Source organism: Buceros rhinoceros, unplaced genomic scaffold (assembly GCF_000710305.1).
Source record: "Buceros rhinoceros silvestris isolate BGI_N320 unplaced genomic scaffold, ASM71030v1 scaffold15831, whole genome shotgun sequence".
NCBI lineage: Eukaryota > Metazoa > Chordata > Aves > Bucerotiformes > Bucerotidae > Buceros > Buceros rhinoceros.
This window is the reverse complement of record NW_010396096.1, coordinates 17,818-37,866: the sequence shown is the minus strand read 5'-3', so window position 1 is coordinate 37,866 and position 20,049 is coordinate 17,818. Positions and strand designations below refer to the sequence as shown.

General features: G+C 38.2%; 1 protein-coding gene across 1 annotated transcript in view; it reads right to left on the bottom strand.

Moving 5' to 3' along the window:
• Positions 1-14,544, bottom strand: part of ZFAND3 (zinc finger, AN1-type domain 3) — a 23,853-nt gene extending 9,309 nt beyond the window's left edge. The window contains exons 1-2 of the mRNA XM_010145800.1: positions 14,337-14,544; positions 3,224-3,289 (exon numbers count right to left, since the gene is read on the bottom strand). Coding sequence (XP_010144102.1) covers positions 3,224-3,289; positions 14,337-14,544 — 274 coding nt within the window. The remainder of the gene's footprint in view (positions 1-3,223; positions 3,290-14,336) is intronic.
• Between the last annotated feature and the right edge of the window lie 5,505 nt (positions 14,545-20,049).

Below are 20,049 nucleotides of genomic sequence, written 5' to 3'. Positions count from 1 at the left end.
GCGGGGGGGGGGGGACGGACAACTGCATTTCTAATGGGCACTACTATTGCCAGGGTTGGGTGATTTATTACGCTGCTCGAAGGTTGTTCTATCATCACTTTCCTGTTGGTGAAAGAGCTCCAAGAAGGTTGGATTTCTAATTCAAAGCCCTCCAGAAGTCATATGTAAAAAAGACATTAAAAGTCCCTTGGAATACCAATGAAAAACATACCTTAAAGTTGTTTCAATATTATAAACCCCCTTCAGTAATATTTTGTATATTTTTTTTGCTCAAGAGCTTAACACTTCAGAGCAATTAAAAAAAAAAAAAAATCTAATTAGTGGTGTACCAGGTCTTTTTGTCCTTAATCAACACATAAAGACTGATTAAAAAAAGATGATCATACAAAAATAAGGATTTCTTGGGTTTAGCTCTGGCTCAAAATTTCCGCACTTCATTTTCCACAACCTGCCCTTTCTGTAACTCCTCAAAGGCTGTCCTCTTGATTGTGCAGGCTCAGCCTCAAAGCAATTGGATTTCTGGCACTGCTACAATCAAGCAAACACCTTAGTGTAGAGCATCAATAAACCCCAAACTTCAAAATGGACCACACACCTGGCCAACTGCTTTGCACAAGCAGTGGAAGAATTATTTGTATCTTCTAGGCTCAAATTTTAAACTGGAAAAAGCACAGAGCAATGAGACAGATACTATAGTCTTACACAACATAAATACTACCACACACATCTAAAGACAGATATCCTCACAAATGTGAGCTACCAACTATACAAATATTAAAGATGCACATCTCTCATAAACTGCTACTGAGAAATAAATTACTTAAAAACTCACCAGCTTTAGGGATATAATGTATTTATTGACTGTAACATTACTGCATTTTATCTGCCTGTTTCTACTACCTTCTCTACCCCACAATTAAAAATTAACTGAGTGCACTCACACAGTTCCACTGATTTTTTTTCCAGGTTTCTTTAAGTTACATGAAAATGTTTCAAAATCTGGCTGTTTAGAACTGCATCTTAAATTATCATTGAAACTGTACAGCAGGAAAAAGAAGAGTATTATGCCACTTCATACTGCACTTTCAGGACACAGGCACCCAATATAAACAGAATCTGCACGCTTTATTGACTAGAGCAAGCCTCACAGCATCTGCCATCAGTCATAACATTATCTAACCACTGAGACACAAAGCAAAACACATGAGGACCTATGCACTAGGCCACACAGTCCCATCTTTATTCCTACAAAATCTTCAGACCGCTGGCTCTCAAAACACTTTGAGGCATCATCCAAACTAATGACGGCAAGGCTTTATTAATTCTTTTCATTATAACCCTTGTCCTATGGGCACTTTAGAACAGAACTACTCTTTACCACAGTGATGATTCTGGTGAACAGGAGGAGGAAAAAACCCACTATCTGGTAATCATAAGTCATCTGAACTGCTCCTCCAGCATGCAAGATGACAAGTGCATGAGGTAAAAAAATTCTTTTCTTGTAGGAGAACTCTGCCTGTGTCTGGGCAGATTTATTGTTTTGATCTTTCTTCAGTGGTTACATTAATGCTAATAAAATATGAAAGGTTTATGTCTTCCTTAATATCCTCCTGACAGGAACCTGCATACAAGACAACTAGGTCAAATTTCTAATTCTCTGTCTCAAATGCTGATATATGGCAGACTTTTAGGGAAAAAAAAATATGCTTGAAGGAGGACCAAACATTAGTATTAACTGAAAATAAGAGAACTACTGAGAAAAGTTAGCCACCCATTTAATTAGTATTTTTGACATGTCTAGCTTAATCTGCTTTATTCTAAAGAGCTTTCACTGTTGCCATACAACACTTCAAATAGTGAACTTACTTGCTTTTTTGCTAACCACGAACACATTTTTTAAAGTATTAATATAGTACGCTCAGTTTTCAGTATCTATAGCATCACAGAAAGCTTTTGAATTACCCTGCAATGAAAAGCAGAGTTAAACATTGCAACAGCTAATATGTAAAAAAAATACAATTTAGTAATACCATGAACAAAGCAGATTAGTTTACGAGGGATACAGTGGCAAACATTCCTTCTTGTTTAGGTACACCTCCATTGCTTCGTAGAAAAGAAAAACCACTCCTCCTACTCTGGAGAAGCTGGATCCAGTATCTTCCAGTGCCAAATGAAGAGTTCTTCGGCAAACAATACTCAAAGCATTGTCACAGATTATCATGCATTACTTCAGGTCTGCATCTGTACCAAGTGCAAGGTAATGTAGCTTCTCTTTAACCCTCCCTCACTGCAGACAAAGTCAACTTGCACCCTTACACACTCTCTGCAAGCTAACAATGTGCATACACGGAGTAACTACAGTTCAGCTAAACATACAGTAACTTGAAACGCTCTTTTTGAAAGAATGACCTCAAAGGAATTCCTGAAAGAGTGAGAGCTCTTAATCAAACAGGAATACCCTTCCTTTCTGCACACTCAGTAGAACTTGGTACATAAATGCAAATTTAGGCAACAATTACTTTTGAAACTCAGACTGCTAGAACATTACTACCCAGATGCCCGTCAGTACCATTCCACAGGAGGTTATGGCTTCTCACAGTGGGAAGGATCATATGAGCTCTCCTTAATCCATGCAAAACCAAAGTCTGAAAAAGATCTGAGCCACTTCAGGTAACTTGGCTGCCTGCCTGAATGAGTGTTCACATGACTCTTTGTGACAGATCTGCTACCGAAGCAGCAACTTCAGCCTGGCAATGACCTAATACGTCACTACTAACACTTGCTCTGTGAGAGATTATGCATCTATATCCTCCACGGAGAAATAAAGTCACCAAAAGCAGGTAAAATTTAGTCTCAATGCAAACACCAGCTGTCTCTACTGCATCTTTTATGGGGTAAAGTATAGTCAATATACTCCAGTTTTCTACTCACTACTCTGCATTTAAAGGGGGGATTTCCAGAACGCTATCACTATCATTAGATTTACACCAAACAATTATTCCTGTGTGTCTTACGTTTACAGAGGTTAGCTGAAAACGCAGTATATTTATGGAATTATGTTGAACAGGACTCTGACATGAACTATTTGCATACAAATCCTTTTATATACACACTCTATTTTCATATGGAAATTGCCTGATATTCTACGCTTGACTATTAAACTATAACCATACAGCTACATACCATACAAAATCTAGTTCCTCAACCCCCACAAATCGCATACCTGAGTCACAAGATCTTTTGGTTGGTGTGGTTAACGAGGCATGAGCTGTACCTGTGCATGGCCCACCTGGAAACAGAGAAGAACACGTGTCTCAAAAGGCAACTTAACATTTACAACCACATCAAGATTATACTTAGGAATATAAGAGACTGAGGAACACTTGTCTTTGGAAAGCACATATTGAAGTAGTCTACTGTTCTCTGTATTTCTTTCCCACCCAACTCTGAATATGTCTTGTGCTGAAGAAACGGATGAGAACTTGGGACAAAACGGCAAGTTATATTATAGTTTATAAATATTTTGAGAGGCCGTTTTAGAAAAATACACACTATAAATGCAATTTTTCCAGCATTGTCAAAGGTACTTTTTAATATGAGAACAAAGCTAGAAATTTATCTAACTAACCCACAAGTAACACAAGGGATGAAACGATTTCTTCCCTGGTGTCCACGGAAACCTTGTCACTGACTTCAGAGAGATAACGACTTTACCTCTTATCATCTTCTTATTATGTTTTCAAAGTGTGGCACAAGCATGTACTAACAAACTTTTCATGTTTAAGTTTTTTTTGTTGAACTATGGACTCTTGTCCACTCATCTGGTATCTGGTTGGTTGTAAATTGCTCCCTGAGATTTTTCTTAACACACATCGAGTGTTCTCCGGAGATCTTGCTAAAATAGCAACCCATTGAGTGTACTCTGCAACTTGCAGTAAAAAAAAAGAAACAAACAAACAAACAAATACATAAACCCAGAGAGTTAAGACAAGACAAACAGCCAGTAGCATTACCAGTGGTAATAATTGATAATTGAATATTACAAATTGGATGATGCTAGAGAGCCTGAAATTAAGTTAGATCTAATAGTGTTTGGCTATCGAAATACCGATAATCAAGTTTGAACTGGACTACTGGTGATATAGTAGTACTATGCTGGCAATGCAACAGAGCTTAGCATGACAGGATAACCTTTAATGTAAGACTTCACACTCTGAAAAATACTTTTCTCTCAATTTTTTTTTTCAGCCTTTGTGTATCTGGGAAGCAGCACTCTGGCTTTTGCAATGTTTTCTCTTTTCACGTATTTTCAGGCATGTCCTGGTAGTAAATTGTTTCTTTCTGCTTCTCTCTGAGATGCTCCCCCTTCAAATTTTTCTTTCACTTCTGTTTTTCAGTAAATATCAAGTCTTGGGTAACTCTGCCTACCCTGTAACACAGCATTTTAACACTACAAAAAGAGTAAATAAGATTTCCGGAACTGGGAAGGAAAGATGTGAGGAAATTATTTTGGTACATTCTATTTCAATGAAATGCACTTGGCAGTGAAGATCTCAAACGTTTCACTCTTTCAGTTTTTCTGACAAGGACTGATAACCTTCTTGAGTTTTCTGTTCTCCCAAAAAGTCCCTCTAGCAACAGACACCATTTCACAACCATGCAACAGGTAGTTTTTAAGTGGGTGGTTACAAAAGCCAATGAGCCAGTGTTTGGCCTGTTAAGTCAGTCTCAACTTTCAAAGACCAAATATTTTGGTATCAAAGAATTTGTGTGAACAATATATACAACAGGATATGGAATATACCAAAATATGCACAATACAAAAAATGGCTGCATAAGCAGCTGGCAGAAGTCTTGTGAGGAATGGTTGGATTTTGCAGGCTGGTAAGGAACGACCTGGGGAGAAATGGGTGAACTGCACGGGAAGCAGTGGGGACCTCTCTGCAGAGTCAAGTCTGCATGTTACGAGAGCCAAGCTTGCTTTTGCAGTGAGGAGCACTGGGATGGATGCCTTCCCCGGCCAACAGGAAAACATGCCAGATGGATGGATCAAGCATCATGCCTGCTGCAGTCCTGACAGCACTGGCAAGCAACCAGAAATGGTCAAGCTCAAGTAATTTTATACCGTGTATCTCTTTCTATGCTAGAATATAAAAACTGAAAACATCATCTTGATCTATGTCAGTAATACTACCGTAAAAGGCTCAAAAAATGCCTAATCTAGGATCTGGTGCATTTGGGAAGAAAATCTACACTGCAACAGAACTCTTAATGAGTTTTCAATTTAAATATTTGGATACACATCAGGTCTGTTTAGGCAGTCTCAACTTGCAAAGACCAAATATACAGTATTTTGGTATCAACAAAGAATTTGTGTGAACAATATATACAACAGGATATGGAATATATCAAAATACGTACAGCAGAGGATGGAATTTCAATTAACTGACTTTAGACCACAGCTGCCACTTAAGATGCAGCCACTCTTCCTTAAATAATGTTACATTCTCCCAGTTTTCAGGAATAGACATTGACAGGCATTATCACTGTAGATTATCAAATAAGACTAATCCATGCAATTATTGGACAGTAAATATCTGTGTTAGTCGATACTTTCAGTATCCACCTAAGATCTTTATTTTTCACTCTTCAAAGTACAATGTTGGTATGTATTCTGTAATTCCCTGTGTCAAAGTTTTTCTTTTCTTTAATCTTCCCTCACTAGGTATTACTTTTATATAGTTTTGATTTGTACAGCTCAGCACCAGAATTTCAAAAAGAATAATATCTTGGGATTTGCATCACGTTCACCAGTGCCTAATAACCAGCAAAGGCGGCCTGTTCTCTGCAGCACTTCCTTCTCCTGCTATTTCTCTTCCACCATTAAAAATGTCATGCATAATTCAATTCTACGTAGTATGGCCTTGACTGTGCAATTCTACGTGGAAGTCATTATGGCGAGTCTTTTGGTATACATAATGGCTAATATAGGTATCTTTGTCTTACGTGAAACAGGGCAGTATAGTTCCCACTGTTATGATAAAATTTCTGCATGAAAGACCAGGGGAGTCAGATAACAGAAGAACACCAGTCCTTCTTGGCTATACGCAAAGGTAGGCTTATGACTTAGTATCATTCGGAATACAGCTGCACCTTCATTCTCCAAAAAATAAGTGTTGAGGGAATTTAGCGGTGGCACATAAAACACTTCAGTGCACAGTGAAAGGCCACTCATGTACAGCTAACATAACAAACAGGGCTGTAGACAGCTATTTTTTTTCAGCACAAACGAGATTAAAATGGAAGAATAAAGAGAGATTTCTACTCTATATCCAATTAACAGTTTAAACAATAGCTTCTGCTCCTATTTTTTTCCGGTGTATGGTTTCTGGCATTTGCAATTCCTCTTCCAAACAAAAGCAGCCACTGCTCAGCAATAATGTAATCCCAAGAGAAGATGATTAAAGTTGCAGAAATAGTAAAAGCTACTGAAGAAATTTGGAGAACTGTGAGAATTGCCAAGTTCGAAAATTCAAACACAGAATTAATAAAGGACAAATCAAGATCCTTTAACTCAAACATTATCACATATTAAAACAAAAGGTCTTGTTAAGGTAGGTGCTTTTTTGGCCTCTTCTATCTCTAAGATTTCTGTAGCTTACTCTTAACTCTAAATACATAAATTTGGAAAACCAGGTTCAAAACCACTTTCTCTACTAACTCTCTCAATCAGTAAAATTTTATGTATCACTTAGACTTCTCTATATATGTTAATATTATTTACTATTACAGACTATTATAATTTCTATGTTTAAACCGACATTTGGAATGCCTTTCTGCATCGTCTACCTCCCTTCCTAAAAGATGGTAATAATTGCCAAGTACCACCTGTCACGCAGGGCATACCGTGCATCAGGGGAACTTCTTGTTTCTCCTTCCTGAAGTCTTCATAAAGTGAAGTGACATCACTTAGGCAGAGCTTCCTGAGGTGAAATACTAGGGCAACACCCCTCTTCTTGCCATTGAAGAAAGTGCTCAGTTTGAACCCAGAGTACAAGTGAGAGGAGTATTCAAACAGCGCTTGGAAGCACGTACGGAGCAGAGGAGGAGATACAGAATGGAGCGAAACAAAGTTTGTACAAAAGTACAAAGCCTAACATTACAATAACACACTGAAATGATTACAGATAACACAAAACCTGCAAGGCAGATAATGAACAAACATGAAAACCAGTCAAGGAGCCAGAAGCTCAGTAACACTTGATCATAGTGACATAAGCACGCCTTTGAGCTTCCAGTAACTGTGACAGTTACTTCCCAGACAAAGCGTATCAAGTCCCTGCACGCAATGGGCTGGAACAAGGTAATAAGGAAGAGCTGAATCTCTTTGGGCAGCAGTGCTGTAGCCAGCACAGGGAGAATTTCATGGCTGCTGGCAATACAGGAAGGAATCCACCTTTGGAAACCTGTCCAAACCAGTATTCTAGTAATGCATTTCCTGAATTGGTAGAGACGGAATCTAATTAATCTACAGAATTGAGTTTGAAAACAGTCATTGATTACAAACACCAATACATAAACAAATGGGAACGTAAATACCTAAATGCAGTCTGCATAGACTGAGTACGCTCTTGGGGGGGAAAAAAAGCAAAGGAGCTTCACAGCACTTCAGAGCAGCCGTACACTACACTTCTGTAGCTTTACTTGCCACAGAATGGGTAAGCTGCATGACAATTTAAGCGAACTAAATGGGTAAGAGGATTATATTGCATACAAACACTTTTTAAAATCTAGTTTTACAAATCTGCCATGACTTACTTTTGAGGATTTTTATCTACATGCAGCTTTTGGAGAAGGAAGGGAAACCTGGACTGCTTTGCTGCTACTGAATGGCTGGTAAATTTAATTAACTCAAATCAAGTAAATGGAGACAGGACTCATACTCCACTTTTTCCCCTGCTATTGTCTCACTCCTTTACCTGCTTTTTTTCAGTTTCCTCATTTGTAAAACAGACATGATACTTTCCCACTTTATAGGTTTAAGTTGAAGTATAAAAATGTGCTTTTGAAACTGGCAGTTAGATTGTACTTTTATAAATAATTTTTATGCAACCTTGATGGCTGTGCAGCTCTAATAACCCACATTTTTCTTATGTGTCTCTGTTTGCTTCACATTCCATGAGCTCCTTTCACTTTAATAAATGGGACCCTAGGATACGCTGTCTGCTCTGCAGTGTGAAGCGACTATAAATTAGAGGGAACAATTAACAGTGGTACCATTCCACTGGTCTTCATTATGTTTCAAAATTATCATGCCACAGATGAGTAAAGTAGTGTTCATTTCATAAATCTGTGTGCCAGATCTAGGGTATTAGAAGAACCAGAATTGTTCTTTAAATGAAACTAGAACTGTAGGAATTAGATTGAAACTTACAGAAAGGTCCTCACGCCATGAAAAGATGAAGGCAACAATTCTACTAGACACTGTTGCGTACAAATTTCTAACCGCCTATACGTTCTGTACTGGCACCTGAAACTAGTGGCATTTCTCAAAAGACAACTCAAATATTCCATAGCTCAATATGGGTTTATACGGGAAAGCATTCTTGCAAATTCCCAGAGAAAAAACATTTGCACTGATACTAAGAAAATATGTATTGTGATGAATATTCAAGAAAATCCTGGTTTGATGATAATCCGAATGAAAAACTGAATTACTGTGTATTTTAACATGAGAAACAGTAGCCTATAGCATCTAATGAAAGCAAGAGCGGGGAAAAAAAATCCCTTAACCCTTTTACTATTACCTAACTTAGAACAAAAACCCTTAAAAAATAGCCCGTTCTCATTCCGTGGCACAGAAATCCAAAGATAAAGATAAAATCCAAAGATAAAAACCAGCCAGGTGCATATTATACATTGCGGGTGCATGCTCTGACAGAACACACACAAAGCTGAGTACAAGAAGAAAGAACACAAGACAATCTTGTGAGTTGGCAAGGAAAATTAGAATTACTCAGCATCACCATCACCTAGCTGTAGCTTTCTCAGTTATGTTTGGGTACAAGTTTAATTGCAATATGAAATCATAGGGGGTGGGTAGGCTAGTTTTTGATTCTTTTCGATTAGAGAAAAACGTACCAATTGGTATCAGAAGAAATCAGGTTAGCAAGAAAGCAAGTTATTTTCTAAAACCACCTGTGACAAGTAAGACAAAAATAGGCAGCTAGCTTGGTCTGTCTATATAGATAATACTTCACAGAAGTGTGAAATAACTTTCAGTCACCTCACCTAACTTTCAGTCAGAGATGAGCCAGAAAACAAAGTAGGCAGAATTAAAACCACCACCACCAACAAAAGGATGAACAAAACTGACTCCTACTGCAATGAGCTACTGAAGTCTAACAGCCAGGGCATTTAGAAAAGTATACAATGGAGAGCGTGCAAGAACAAATGTCATTTTAAAAATCACTGTGCTTGTTTAAAAGGCACAAAACACAATTAAAGATACGACAATAATAATTAATTCAAACTATTAAGTAATTTCAGGGCAAACATAGGAAAGCTGTTATCGCTGACTCTGCTGACAAACCCAGGCAAAATGCAAAAGCTGTGAAGTCATTATAAATTGGTAGAACCCTTTTGCACAGTGTCAGAGAGAAGGCCATTCAACAACAGCACCAAAAAAAGAGGCACTTGTTCATCTATTTTTCATAAGGTTAACTGGAAAAAACTGACATAAGATCAGGGGTTTTTTATTCGGAAGACAGAAAAAGTGTCACTACTTTTCAGTACCGTAGCCTGTGTGGGTTTTTATATAGTCATGCTTCAAGAAGCTATGAAATTCAGTGCAGCAGAAAACATGTTCTCTCACCTTTGTGCCCTAGATCTTTTACTGAACCCTGCTGCTTCTCTGTCTCAGATGTAGAATAATTTACGCAGATAAAGTAACTTCACCAAAATGACTTCATAATTGGGGTATTTCAGTGCTTGCAGCACATGCAAACAGTTAATAAAATAAACAATGTTTTAAAGCATTCTTCAAACTTGTCTTGCAAATTTAAGCGTTTGAGATAGTCTAATGATGTTTTAAACACTTAGCTTCACATACAACAGTTCACATTCTGAATAATATACAATAACTAGCCAAAATTGACAGACATTCAGTTCTGAAAATTCATATTTAGGCATCTAAAATTCAGCACGCGCAGAGGCAAGGTGTGGTCGGTGATCGCAATTATTCTGTGCTGAAATCTCCAGTGTATTTCTTTTACATTTACAGCAATATCTCAAACCTTTGTTTATCTTCTCATAAAGTCTTCAGTGTAGAAATGCAGAGCATTTAACTGTTCTAGAAACATCAGATAATCCTTTTGTCCTTTTTCAGTTGTGGTTCTTGCTAATTCAAGGAGGCCAGGAAGACTTAAGCATGTAATTAATACAAAATCGTGTCAATTGAAAGCTAAGAACTATTGAAATAATCAAATTCGATCCTGCTGCTAGAGTCAGAGTTGTTCACATTGACATTTCTCCTGCCACATAACACCACACTTAGTTTTAAACCTGCACAGTGTCACCTTTAGGTCTACTAATATAGTGACAGAAAAATAATGTGACAGCCTCAAAGAAAGCAATGAAGGCCTGACACTAAGCAAAATTATTCCATGTGCAGTGTGACCTTTAGCAAAATACATAGAACCTTCCTTAACAAGCTAATTTTTTTTAAAGAGTGCTAGTAGCTGGAGGTAAGCAAGTGTCATTGTCAAATTGTTTTTTCTTGTCTGTTAAAAAGAAACAAAATCCCTGCCCATCCAATAAAAAAAGGAAATCTTTGACACAGCAACTGGCTCATATGACAACACTGAAACAACTACCATTAGACCTCCTAAATGAAGAGAGGACATGAAAGGGAAAAATGAGAATAGATGAGAACTCCACAAGAAGCTGGACAGAAAAAATTCACCTGCACAAAAAGTAAACAGCAGAACAAAAGTTAGACTGATTTAACCATCTCTTAAGAAACAGATTATTGCAATCCATTCAAATCTAGACTAGGTAAAGCTGTACCAATATCAATACACTCCCTGTCTGTATAAGTTTATTTCAGAGAACTTCCTGCAACTAATGTGATGTGGAGGTTCTGGATAGAAAAAGGCAACTCAAGAAACATAGTGTGTGTGTGTGTGAGTGTGTGTGATTCTTAGAATGTTCCCACGCCCCTAAATTGCAACAGCATTTTTTTTTTCTTAAATTGGTGGTGATACTTCATAAGAACAAAACACATGTGAAAGAGGGGGAAGAAAAAAACAAACCCACAAGTCCTGAAGCTTGAGTCACTGTCTCTGGGCATAAATCTTTAACACCTCTTTTTTTTAATGTGACTATAAGGCAACTACTTTTCCTCTTCTAGGGTGAGAGATATTATTAAAAAGCAAAGAAGCCACTGGGGTAGGTGACTGTTCAGAACTGAGGGTGGCAGGAGATGGAAAGGAAAACCTTTTCCAAGACAGGAATGTAAATGCAACTCTCACAGAAAATCAAAACAGTAACAGAAAAAAGGCAGAAATTCTTGCATATTGTCAAGGTGAACTCCTACAAAATACAGACCAAGGAGCTTTTCTCTGTGTTAAAAAAGGAAATGGCTACTTAAAGAGAAATACAACCCCCCCTTACTTTCTCTGACACAGAATATGACTCTCACCATGTGAGATTTCTATGGTTGTCTTCAGTTCTCACAACGTGAATGGAATTTGTTAATTGCCTAAATGACTTGCTGCAATTCTGTCTGATCTGTTCACCCTAAAGACTCAAGTACTACAGCAAACGGCTTGATGTGAGACTGTCCTCAAAAACTTGAAATGGAGGAGAGGACAGTGGAATGCACCATGAGATTCCTTCCCGAGTACTCCAATCTTTCCACCCTTTGATGGGGATTACCATAACCATATCATACTCTGATTTCTGGTGAATTACCACAATTCTGTGCAGAACACCACACAGCTGTACATCATCACATGGCTCTACAAAATATCAACCTTTGAAGAACACAGCTGTAATGAGAACAGTGCATGCTTTACAGAACTTGCTGCAAAATGAATATTTATTGCACAGAAAAAGACACCCTCAAATTAAAATCAAAAACACATTTACAGTTTGGGCATTTTTCATTATGGGAAAGAAACTTCCATGCTGAGGCTCCATCTGTGTATAATTATTTCTGATAAATGATATTAAGCTTCATTAAAGACGTAGTGGGAACATGAAAGATGACAGAGAGATCTCAAGTTGTAAATAAATCTCTCCACTGTATTTCACTTAAAATCAACCCAGCAGGAAGCAATAAAGAATTTTTTTTTATAGGTACCATTTTCAAATGTTCTGCAGGTTGTGCTGCCTAATATCCATCACCCTCACGGTAAGCTCACAAGCTTGCAGCAATTCAGGATGAAGCACACTATTTAATTTCCTTCCCTCTTTCCCATCCCTGTAATCACCTTCCCGCTTACCCCCAAGTATTTCTCAGCCACAACAGAAACATTTTGTTGTAACACAATTTAATTCCGAACTGAACAAATTTTCAGAAAACCTGATCCAGTAAACACTGGAGAAGCTCCCTGTAACACCAAATACTAGATCCTGGCTAACGTGCCAGCAGAGGTGTTGAACCCCCTGCACTGCGAAGGCCCAAATGTTTTGCTGAAGCAGAATGTTTTCCTGAATTCTCTAGGAAGGATGTTTCAAGGCCTGGCTTTTACAGCAGACTACAGGTTTCCCCTGAAGAAATGCCGGGCAGGAGGAAGAGATGATGGGTGGTCAGCTGCAACTACGTATGAGAAGAAGAGACAACAGTCACACAATTTTACGCCTACTACAAGAACTGGTATCACATTTGAACCCTGTTGTATTTCTGACAATATTTCACATACACATAGAAAACAGTAACTCAATTTAAAAATTTTATCTTAGTTAGTCTAACAAGCTACCACAATCCCAAAATGTTGCGTTGTGCTTTATCCACAGTCAATCTGTGTAAGTATAAGAATATACACGTGAAGTCTACACACTACAGGTTTCCCCTGAAGAAATGCCGGGCAGGAGGAAGAGATGATGGGTGGTCAGCTGCAACTACGTATGAGAAGAAGAGACAACAGTCACACAATTTTACGCCTACTACAAGAACTGGTATCACATTTGAACCCTGTTGTATTTCTGACAATATTTCACATACACATAGAAAACAGTAACTCAATTTAAAAATTTTATCTTAGTTAGTCTAACAGGCTACCACAATCCCAAAATGTTGCGTTGTGCTTTATCCACAGTCAATCTGTGTAAGTATAAGAATATACATGTGAAGTCTACGTATCTGTCAACAGAACAAATAGTTCAAGCAACTCAGCAAAACCTGCCTATGCAAATAGCTAATGCCACTGAAAACAAGCGTAGCGTATCAAAGATTTTTAGTCCTAGTGTTTTGTCAGTGTTATTTCCAGCAGTTGCCTCAATGTTGAAGAACCAGAGTATCGCTCGCAGATTTTCTGCTAAAGAATAAGCATGTTTTTCTTGCAATGTGTATGTCTGTTTACCAGCTGCAGTGAAAATTCAGCTCAGCTCAAGAGAGATTCCCTCCATGGAGCACATTCTAAAATAAAGTTACAGTTAGAAGAAAATGCAAGCACAAATTACATATCTGAGCTTAAGTTGTAGAACGCAGTTTTAAAAACCCAATATATTAGACGTAGGATGAACCTGTGTAGAGGTTTAGATTATTTTAGAGGCTAGTTTATCTCACAGTGATTGCTGATCTTTAACATCTTAGCTTACTTTCAGGGAGAATTTTTGCCTGACAGATTTCAGTAAAGAAGACGGATCATGAAAGAAGAGATGGATTACCACATGAAACTTGAGCCTTATGCAAGTACCCTTGCAGCAGTGGAGACAAACATGCATCAGTCAGTGTACGTGCAATTGCAATAATTAAAACCCAAAAATGCTTTAATGTTGAATTTCACAAGATACTGGTGTTTATCGTAGAACACGTATATAAAATTACCTGTAATGTGGGGAGTTTCTCAAAATGACAGCATCTCAAAATCATAATCAAATTGTATACTGCAGTTCAAAGAGCTATAAAGTTAGTTAAAAAACTCTTATAACCCCTTTTAACTTGTTCTTGGTTAAAGCCATTAACATCTGTTTTGTGAATAACTTCCAACTTTCCCTTCACCCCAAAAGACATGCTATTTACTTCCAGAGGGAGTGGGTGAAACATACACCTGAGAACATAGTTAAATGTTTATGCCTCCTTTGCTGTCAGTTAGGACTTATACACTTACATTCCTCTTTGCCCGGTGAAGTTACATTCAGTTCTGTCAAAAGTTGCTGGTTGGAGTTAGCGGCCTGTGTGGTTAGAGAGGTATTGCTGTTGTCACTGGTCGTTTCTCCAGAGAACAAATCTGACTGGCTGTTGCTTGTGCTGGGAGTAGAGTCATCATCTGGCTGCTTCTTCTGGAAATCTACCAAAACGAAGATTTCATATGTCATCCCACTTGCACAGTCTAGTCATAAAATTTTCTTAAGAAAAAAAAACAAAAATCCCCCCCAAAACCCAGCATAAAAAACCCCCCCCAAACACTGCCAGAGGTATCATCATTCTGAAGATCTGTATCTCTCATACAATGCAAAGAGTAGCCTTTGAGGGTTCACTTCAGATTTAAAATATCTTAAAAGGTATTTGTCGAAGAACAAACGTTTTCAGAAATACACTAAGTTTGTTTCCCCAGCCATTCAAGATTATCCAAAGCTTATCCACCGCTGTATCAGTACACAGCACACAGCATCACTTAAAGGACAGTCCACACAAAGCACACACAAAAGCATAAAGGAGCAAACATCTGATGAGGGAAGAACTAAGGCATGTAACACAAATCTAAGGAAATGCTACACTTCTCTAAGAACAGTATTTCTCACTGCTGTTACATAAAATCCCACCGGTAACAGTTTTGGCAAAGCTAGTGTAAACAGCTGTGGTTCCAGGTTAGCATGGGGGAGCTGGTGAGGGATTGCCTTTGCATCACTTGTTTGATGGGGGTTTGGAGTGGGGTCCTCCTTCCGTTTCCCTTCACTTACTCCAACACTGATATTAAAAGTTGGTCATTGATTTGTGACCACAGAGTTAGATATGGGAAGAAAATCACCACAATACATTAAAGCTACATACAAGTTATTTTCTTCTTTTTCTTTTTGGTCAGCAAGTGCCAAGTCACGCTAAGTCTCCAAATTGCCCCCACAGTCCAAATTCCACATCTTTGACAGATGCCATCCTTGGGCTTACCTTGCCTTCAAAGCAGATTCAGGATTGAGGGGAAACACTATTTTCCTTTTTAAGTACAAATCCTCCCTTGAGGCCTTTTTCCCAAACCCATGGTCCCGATACCTGACTGATTACAGCATTAATATCAGTTCCTACCAGCTACACTACCAGATTTCAGTTCACCACTGCTCTGCTACTGGATGCCCCTGCGGAATAATCCTCCCAGAAAAGTGGATTTTGGTTTGCTTAAAATCCAGTTACTCTTACAATGCAAAGACACCTCTTGCTTTGAAGAGATGGTTGTGGATGAAGTGCATCACCTCCTGGTATTCTGAAATACATTTTTTTAAAAAAATAGGCAGAATTTATTCATTATACATACACATACATGTTAATGAGCAACCAAATACTGATTTATGTAACAGAGAGGAAAACAGAGCAGTCCATAAACACTTGCTGATGATGACACCACCTTAGAAGCCCAGGTCGTCAGCGTGACTCACTGGGACTCAGAAGCACTACAGCCAAACAGACACTAAATGCTGATTTAGGATTTAAGAGATTTACCAGAGAAATTAAGATGTAGCTTCTGCTATGGAAGAGTCTGCCAGAAGTCCAGTCTGGAGAGGAACCAGCTCAAAGGCAGGGAGCAAGAGGAGAAAGGAGGCAGCAGACAGGAAATTGTCCACCACCACCACGCTCTAAAACACTGCTGGGAAGCTTTTCGTCGGGGATAAGTTACAAAACCCAGGAAGATGTCCTACTCAGGCCTCACTAGTTATCAACAAGGTTTCACTCAAGTTATGCACCTTGGATACTGATTAGAGAGTTTGTGCAATCAAGAAAGCTTCAAGCACTTGGGATTCTGCACCAGCCACGATGAGACAGCTGCAGCAATAAGAACAGAAGACACCCAACTCTTCACGCCTCTACTGAGGCCACAGTCCTTACAGAAGGGGAGCTCACAGCTGGACACGTTTTGGGAACCACCGGTCTATAAACAACGAGTACAGAAAATAAATTAAAATCTCACATATTGTCTGCAAAAATAAGGTGGCTACAAAGACTAGGTGTTTTACGTGAGATTGCTTCCAAGGTAGTGCACAGAAGTACTGCTGCATTTATCAGAAGTGGGAGCAACTCCATCTTCAAGGAGCAGAGCAAAAATAATGGTTACACTCAATATTACACACCATGAGCAACCTATAAAGTGCGTTAAAAAGGAAAGTGTAGAGTTACAGAACAACCGATACTATGAAACATACTCAAATCCTGCAAGTTAAATTCTCAGCCAGTGTATTTTTTTTTTCGCTAGATAGCTGCAAATGCTTTATTCAGGCTGCACTAGCCACTGTCATCTACAGAAGGCATTTTCTGAGAAACATAAAACATTTTTACAGAATGGTCTATATAATAAAAGTCCTGACAGTCCTTCAATGAGAGTATGGCAAGTAGTAGTGATGCACTGTGTCTCCCAACGCTGCAAGGTTAAGAGCACATTGATCAAGGTGTTCTGTTGTTTTTTCTCCTGAAAAATTATTCACTTTTGCAACCAGCTTCAAAGAGAGCATAAAAGGCTGTCAAAAATGGTCATTCAGTTACAGCATTTCCCAAGAAGCTTACAAGCAAAATAGGTCAGAGCTGTCACACAGCAGCAAAATCGACTATGGCAGTGAAACATTCTTTGCCTTCATTAATCCAGGACCGTGTGTTCAGAACTAACTTTGCCTCAGATGGCAAATCAATTAACTTGCAATAATCTTAACCGGCTCCATTGCATAAAACCTGAGAACATCTCCCATCCCTGCTTTTTCAACCCTTTTTCACTGTAGACAAGAGTACTTGAGAAAACTGGTGAGACTGCTGAGCTCAAGCACCTAAGACAAACCAACTGTAATTGAAGTCGTACTACTTACGCTACAGCAAATTATTAACTGTTGCCTTAGTAATGTGGCGTCAACAGCAATACAGGATTTATTCATTAACATAGTTTATGTATTTGACCTAAATTATCAACAGATTTCTGAACTACTGCTTTATGATCTGTGGTCCAGTATTCACCTGGTACAAATACCTATCTAACGGCACAGTGCATGAGCTGAATTGTGTTCCTTCTGTTTACCAGTGGATGGCATTTGGCTTCTGTTAACCTGGACTCTCATTAACATAAAAACTTGCAGATCACCTTGATCTCTCCCCGAGCCTAATAAAAGCTGGCAACAGTTACATGAGACCTGTGCCTGAATAAATCCAGTTAAGTCTTAAATGCTTAACAAATAAAAACAAAAATACACACACGATACAGGTAAGACCCTGGCAAGTTTTCAAGGGGAGGCTTTATTTTGATTAAAATCAGAATGTAATTCTGTTGACAGAACAATGACCTCCCCTAACAGTCTCAATGAGGAAAAAACACAAAAAGAGTTAGCAAGACATTAATAATTTCCAGAAGTTTATATTCAACTAGAGATGAATGCACAACACTTCCATTTAAATTAATTTTTTCCTTCATTTTTACTGAGATTTTCACTATGTTAGCAAAATTGATGCCAAAATGCACAATGACTGACCAAAAATCCGTCGAATCCTTGTTCCCCTTCCCTAGTTAATAAAATACAACTTAGTAACATTTTTCCCCAAAGTGTAAGATATCCAGGTATTATTTACAAGACGGGGTCACCACCAAAATAAGATGTGCAAATTAGCCATTTCCTGCATGGAGGACTAACAGAAGGCAAGATCTATCAATAAAATGCATGAAATACATCCAATAAACTATTATTGCATAGTAGAGCAGCTGCTAGTAGTGAGCAGCAACACTGCCAGTCTCTCGGCTCCAAAATCCTTTTGCTTTGTCGAATTTAAGGGTCGCACCCAGCATCTCATCTGGCTGAGTGGGAGCTGAAAATCTCAGGGAGGGCTCTCTTGCACTGGATGTTAACAGCAAGAGCGTTGTTTTTCTTTTATTACTGAGGATTTCTTTGTAAACAAAATGATGATTATGTGCATATATAGACATAATACAAACATTTCATATTCTATCTAGACAATGAATTAAAATAGTTTAGACTAAAAGAAAGACAAGAAGCCAAATTTGTTTCTAGACTTCAGAAGACAAGTTCTTTTGCAAGACAATCTTTTGCCCATTTGTATTCATAAAACAACATCAATAACGAAAGCCATTACCTTTACAGCTTCCGATTCTAACCCATAAAACCAGAGGCGTCACACAAAAATCACATCTTACATTTGTCCAGTTACTGTTACCAGGTTAGGGTAAGCAACCAGAACGAGTCCATCTTCCCAGTATGTTCATTTTAGCCACTACCTCAAGATCAAACTAACAAATATTTAGAACATTCACCTAAATGACTCTCGACCTTGTGACACAAAAAATCAGACAGTCCCAATTCCAGAATTTAGTTTACTTTAGCCACGACTATCCAAAAAAATACCTAAGGAAATACCGAGTCCTGAACTTTTGCGGAACTGTAAGGGGTCTGTCACTAAGCAGGTCATAACCCTTCAGCTTCTAGTAAGTAACTTCTGTGATTACAGTCAGTTGAAACTTGAGGTAAAGGCCAATACAAGCAACACCCGTGTGTCATAAAGCATTTTATTCGGAAAAAGACAGGCACATCAAAACATTGCATGACGCCCTAATACTAAGCTACAGCTTGTTCTCATTTGTGTTAACATATGGTATAAGAAATCACAAAATCTGTGAATCTCCCGAACGGTTCAAGCTCTCCTTTTGGCTTATTTTAAGAGTCAAGGCTACAAACCCTTGCTATTCTCTGGTCTAAAACAGATGTTTGCACTAAGAGGAAATGGGTTCATTCAAATAAATTATGGATGTTTCGAGAAGCATCAGAGTGACCAGTAAGCTAAGAGGAGAAAATTAGAGTCTTTATTTTTGTTGATAGGCAATTATTACACCGCTCCTTTATTCTTCAGTCCTACTGCTCCCGTAACTTTGCAGTGTGAACTAGCAAAAATGTTACTTGGAGTGTGTTTGCTTCCTACAGTACATTAAATGTGTGACCTGCACATTTTTTAACAACACAGCATCTTGTTCTTTTACAGAGCATATGTTTTAGTGTTAGATCTAATGTCTACTACTCCGTTAACACCCCAACGTACACGACAGATTTTACCTTCCTCTAGTCTAATCAGCAAACAGTTTTGTGCTTAAAAGAAAATGCACTTTGATAATACTTTATGGGAAGTAACACAAATACAATGACATTGAAACTGCTACAGTGAATGTTTATATTCAGTTATTTCTTTTTTTTTTTTCCTTCATGTCCCTGGAAAAACTGTTCATATGAGACCATGAACACTACTGCAAGTCTTCAAGATTTTATTTACTTGTTTTCTGAGAACTCTTCACTGGACTTTTCTGGTTCACAGATTACTGAAGGCATTTCAAGTGTCATTCATACATAAGTATATTTTGCATAATAAATTAAGAGTGGAATAGATAAAACCTTTCCTTAAGCAGATATCTGAATGCAATCTAAAGCTCCACTAATGGACTGGCAATAAAACTCCACTTAGGAGAAGATTTTAGGGTTTCTGCTTTTTAAATAATACACAAACAGAAAGATGCACTGGCCTGCTCAGAGAATAAACACAGATATCCTGTGTTCAGGGGAACCCACCGTAGAATTTGCACAAGCATTTTTATTAGGAGAAGACAACCAAAGTAGTAAAATTGACTCAATGGTAAGTAC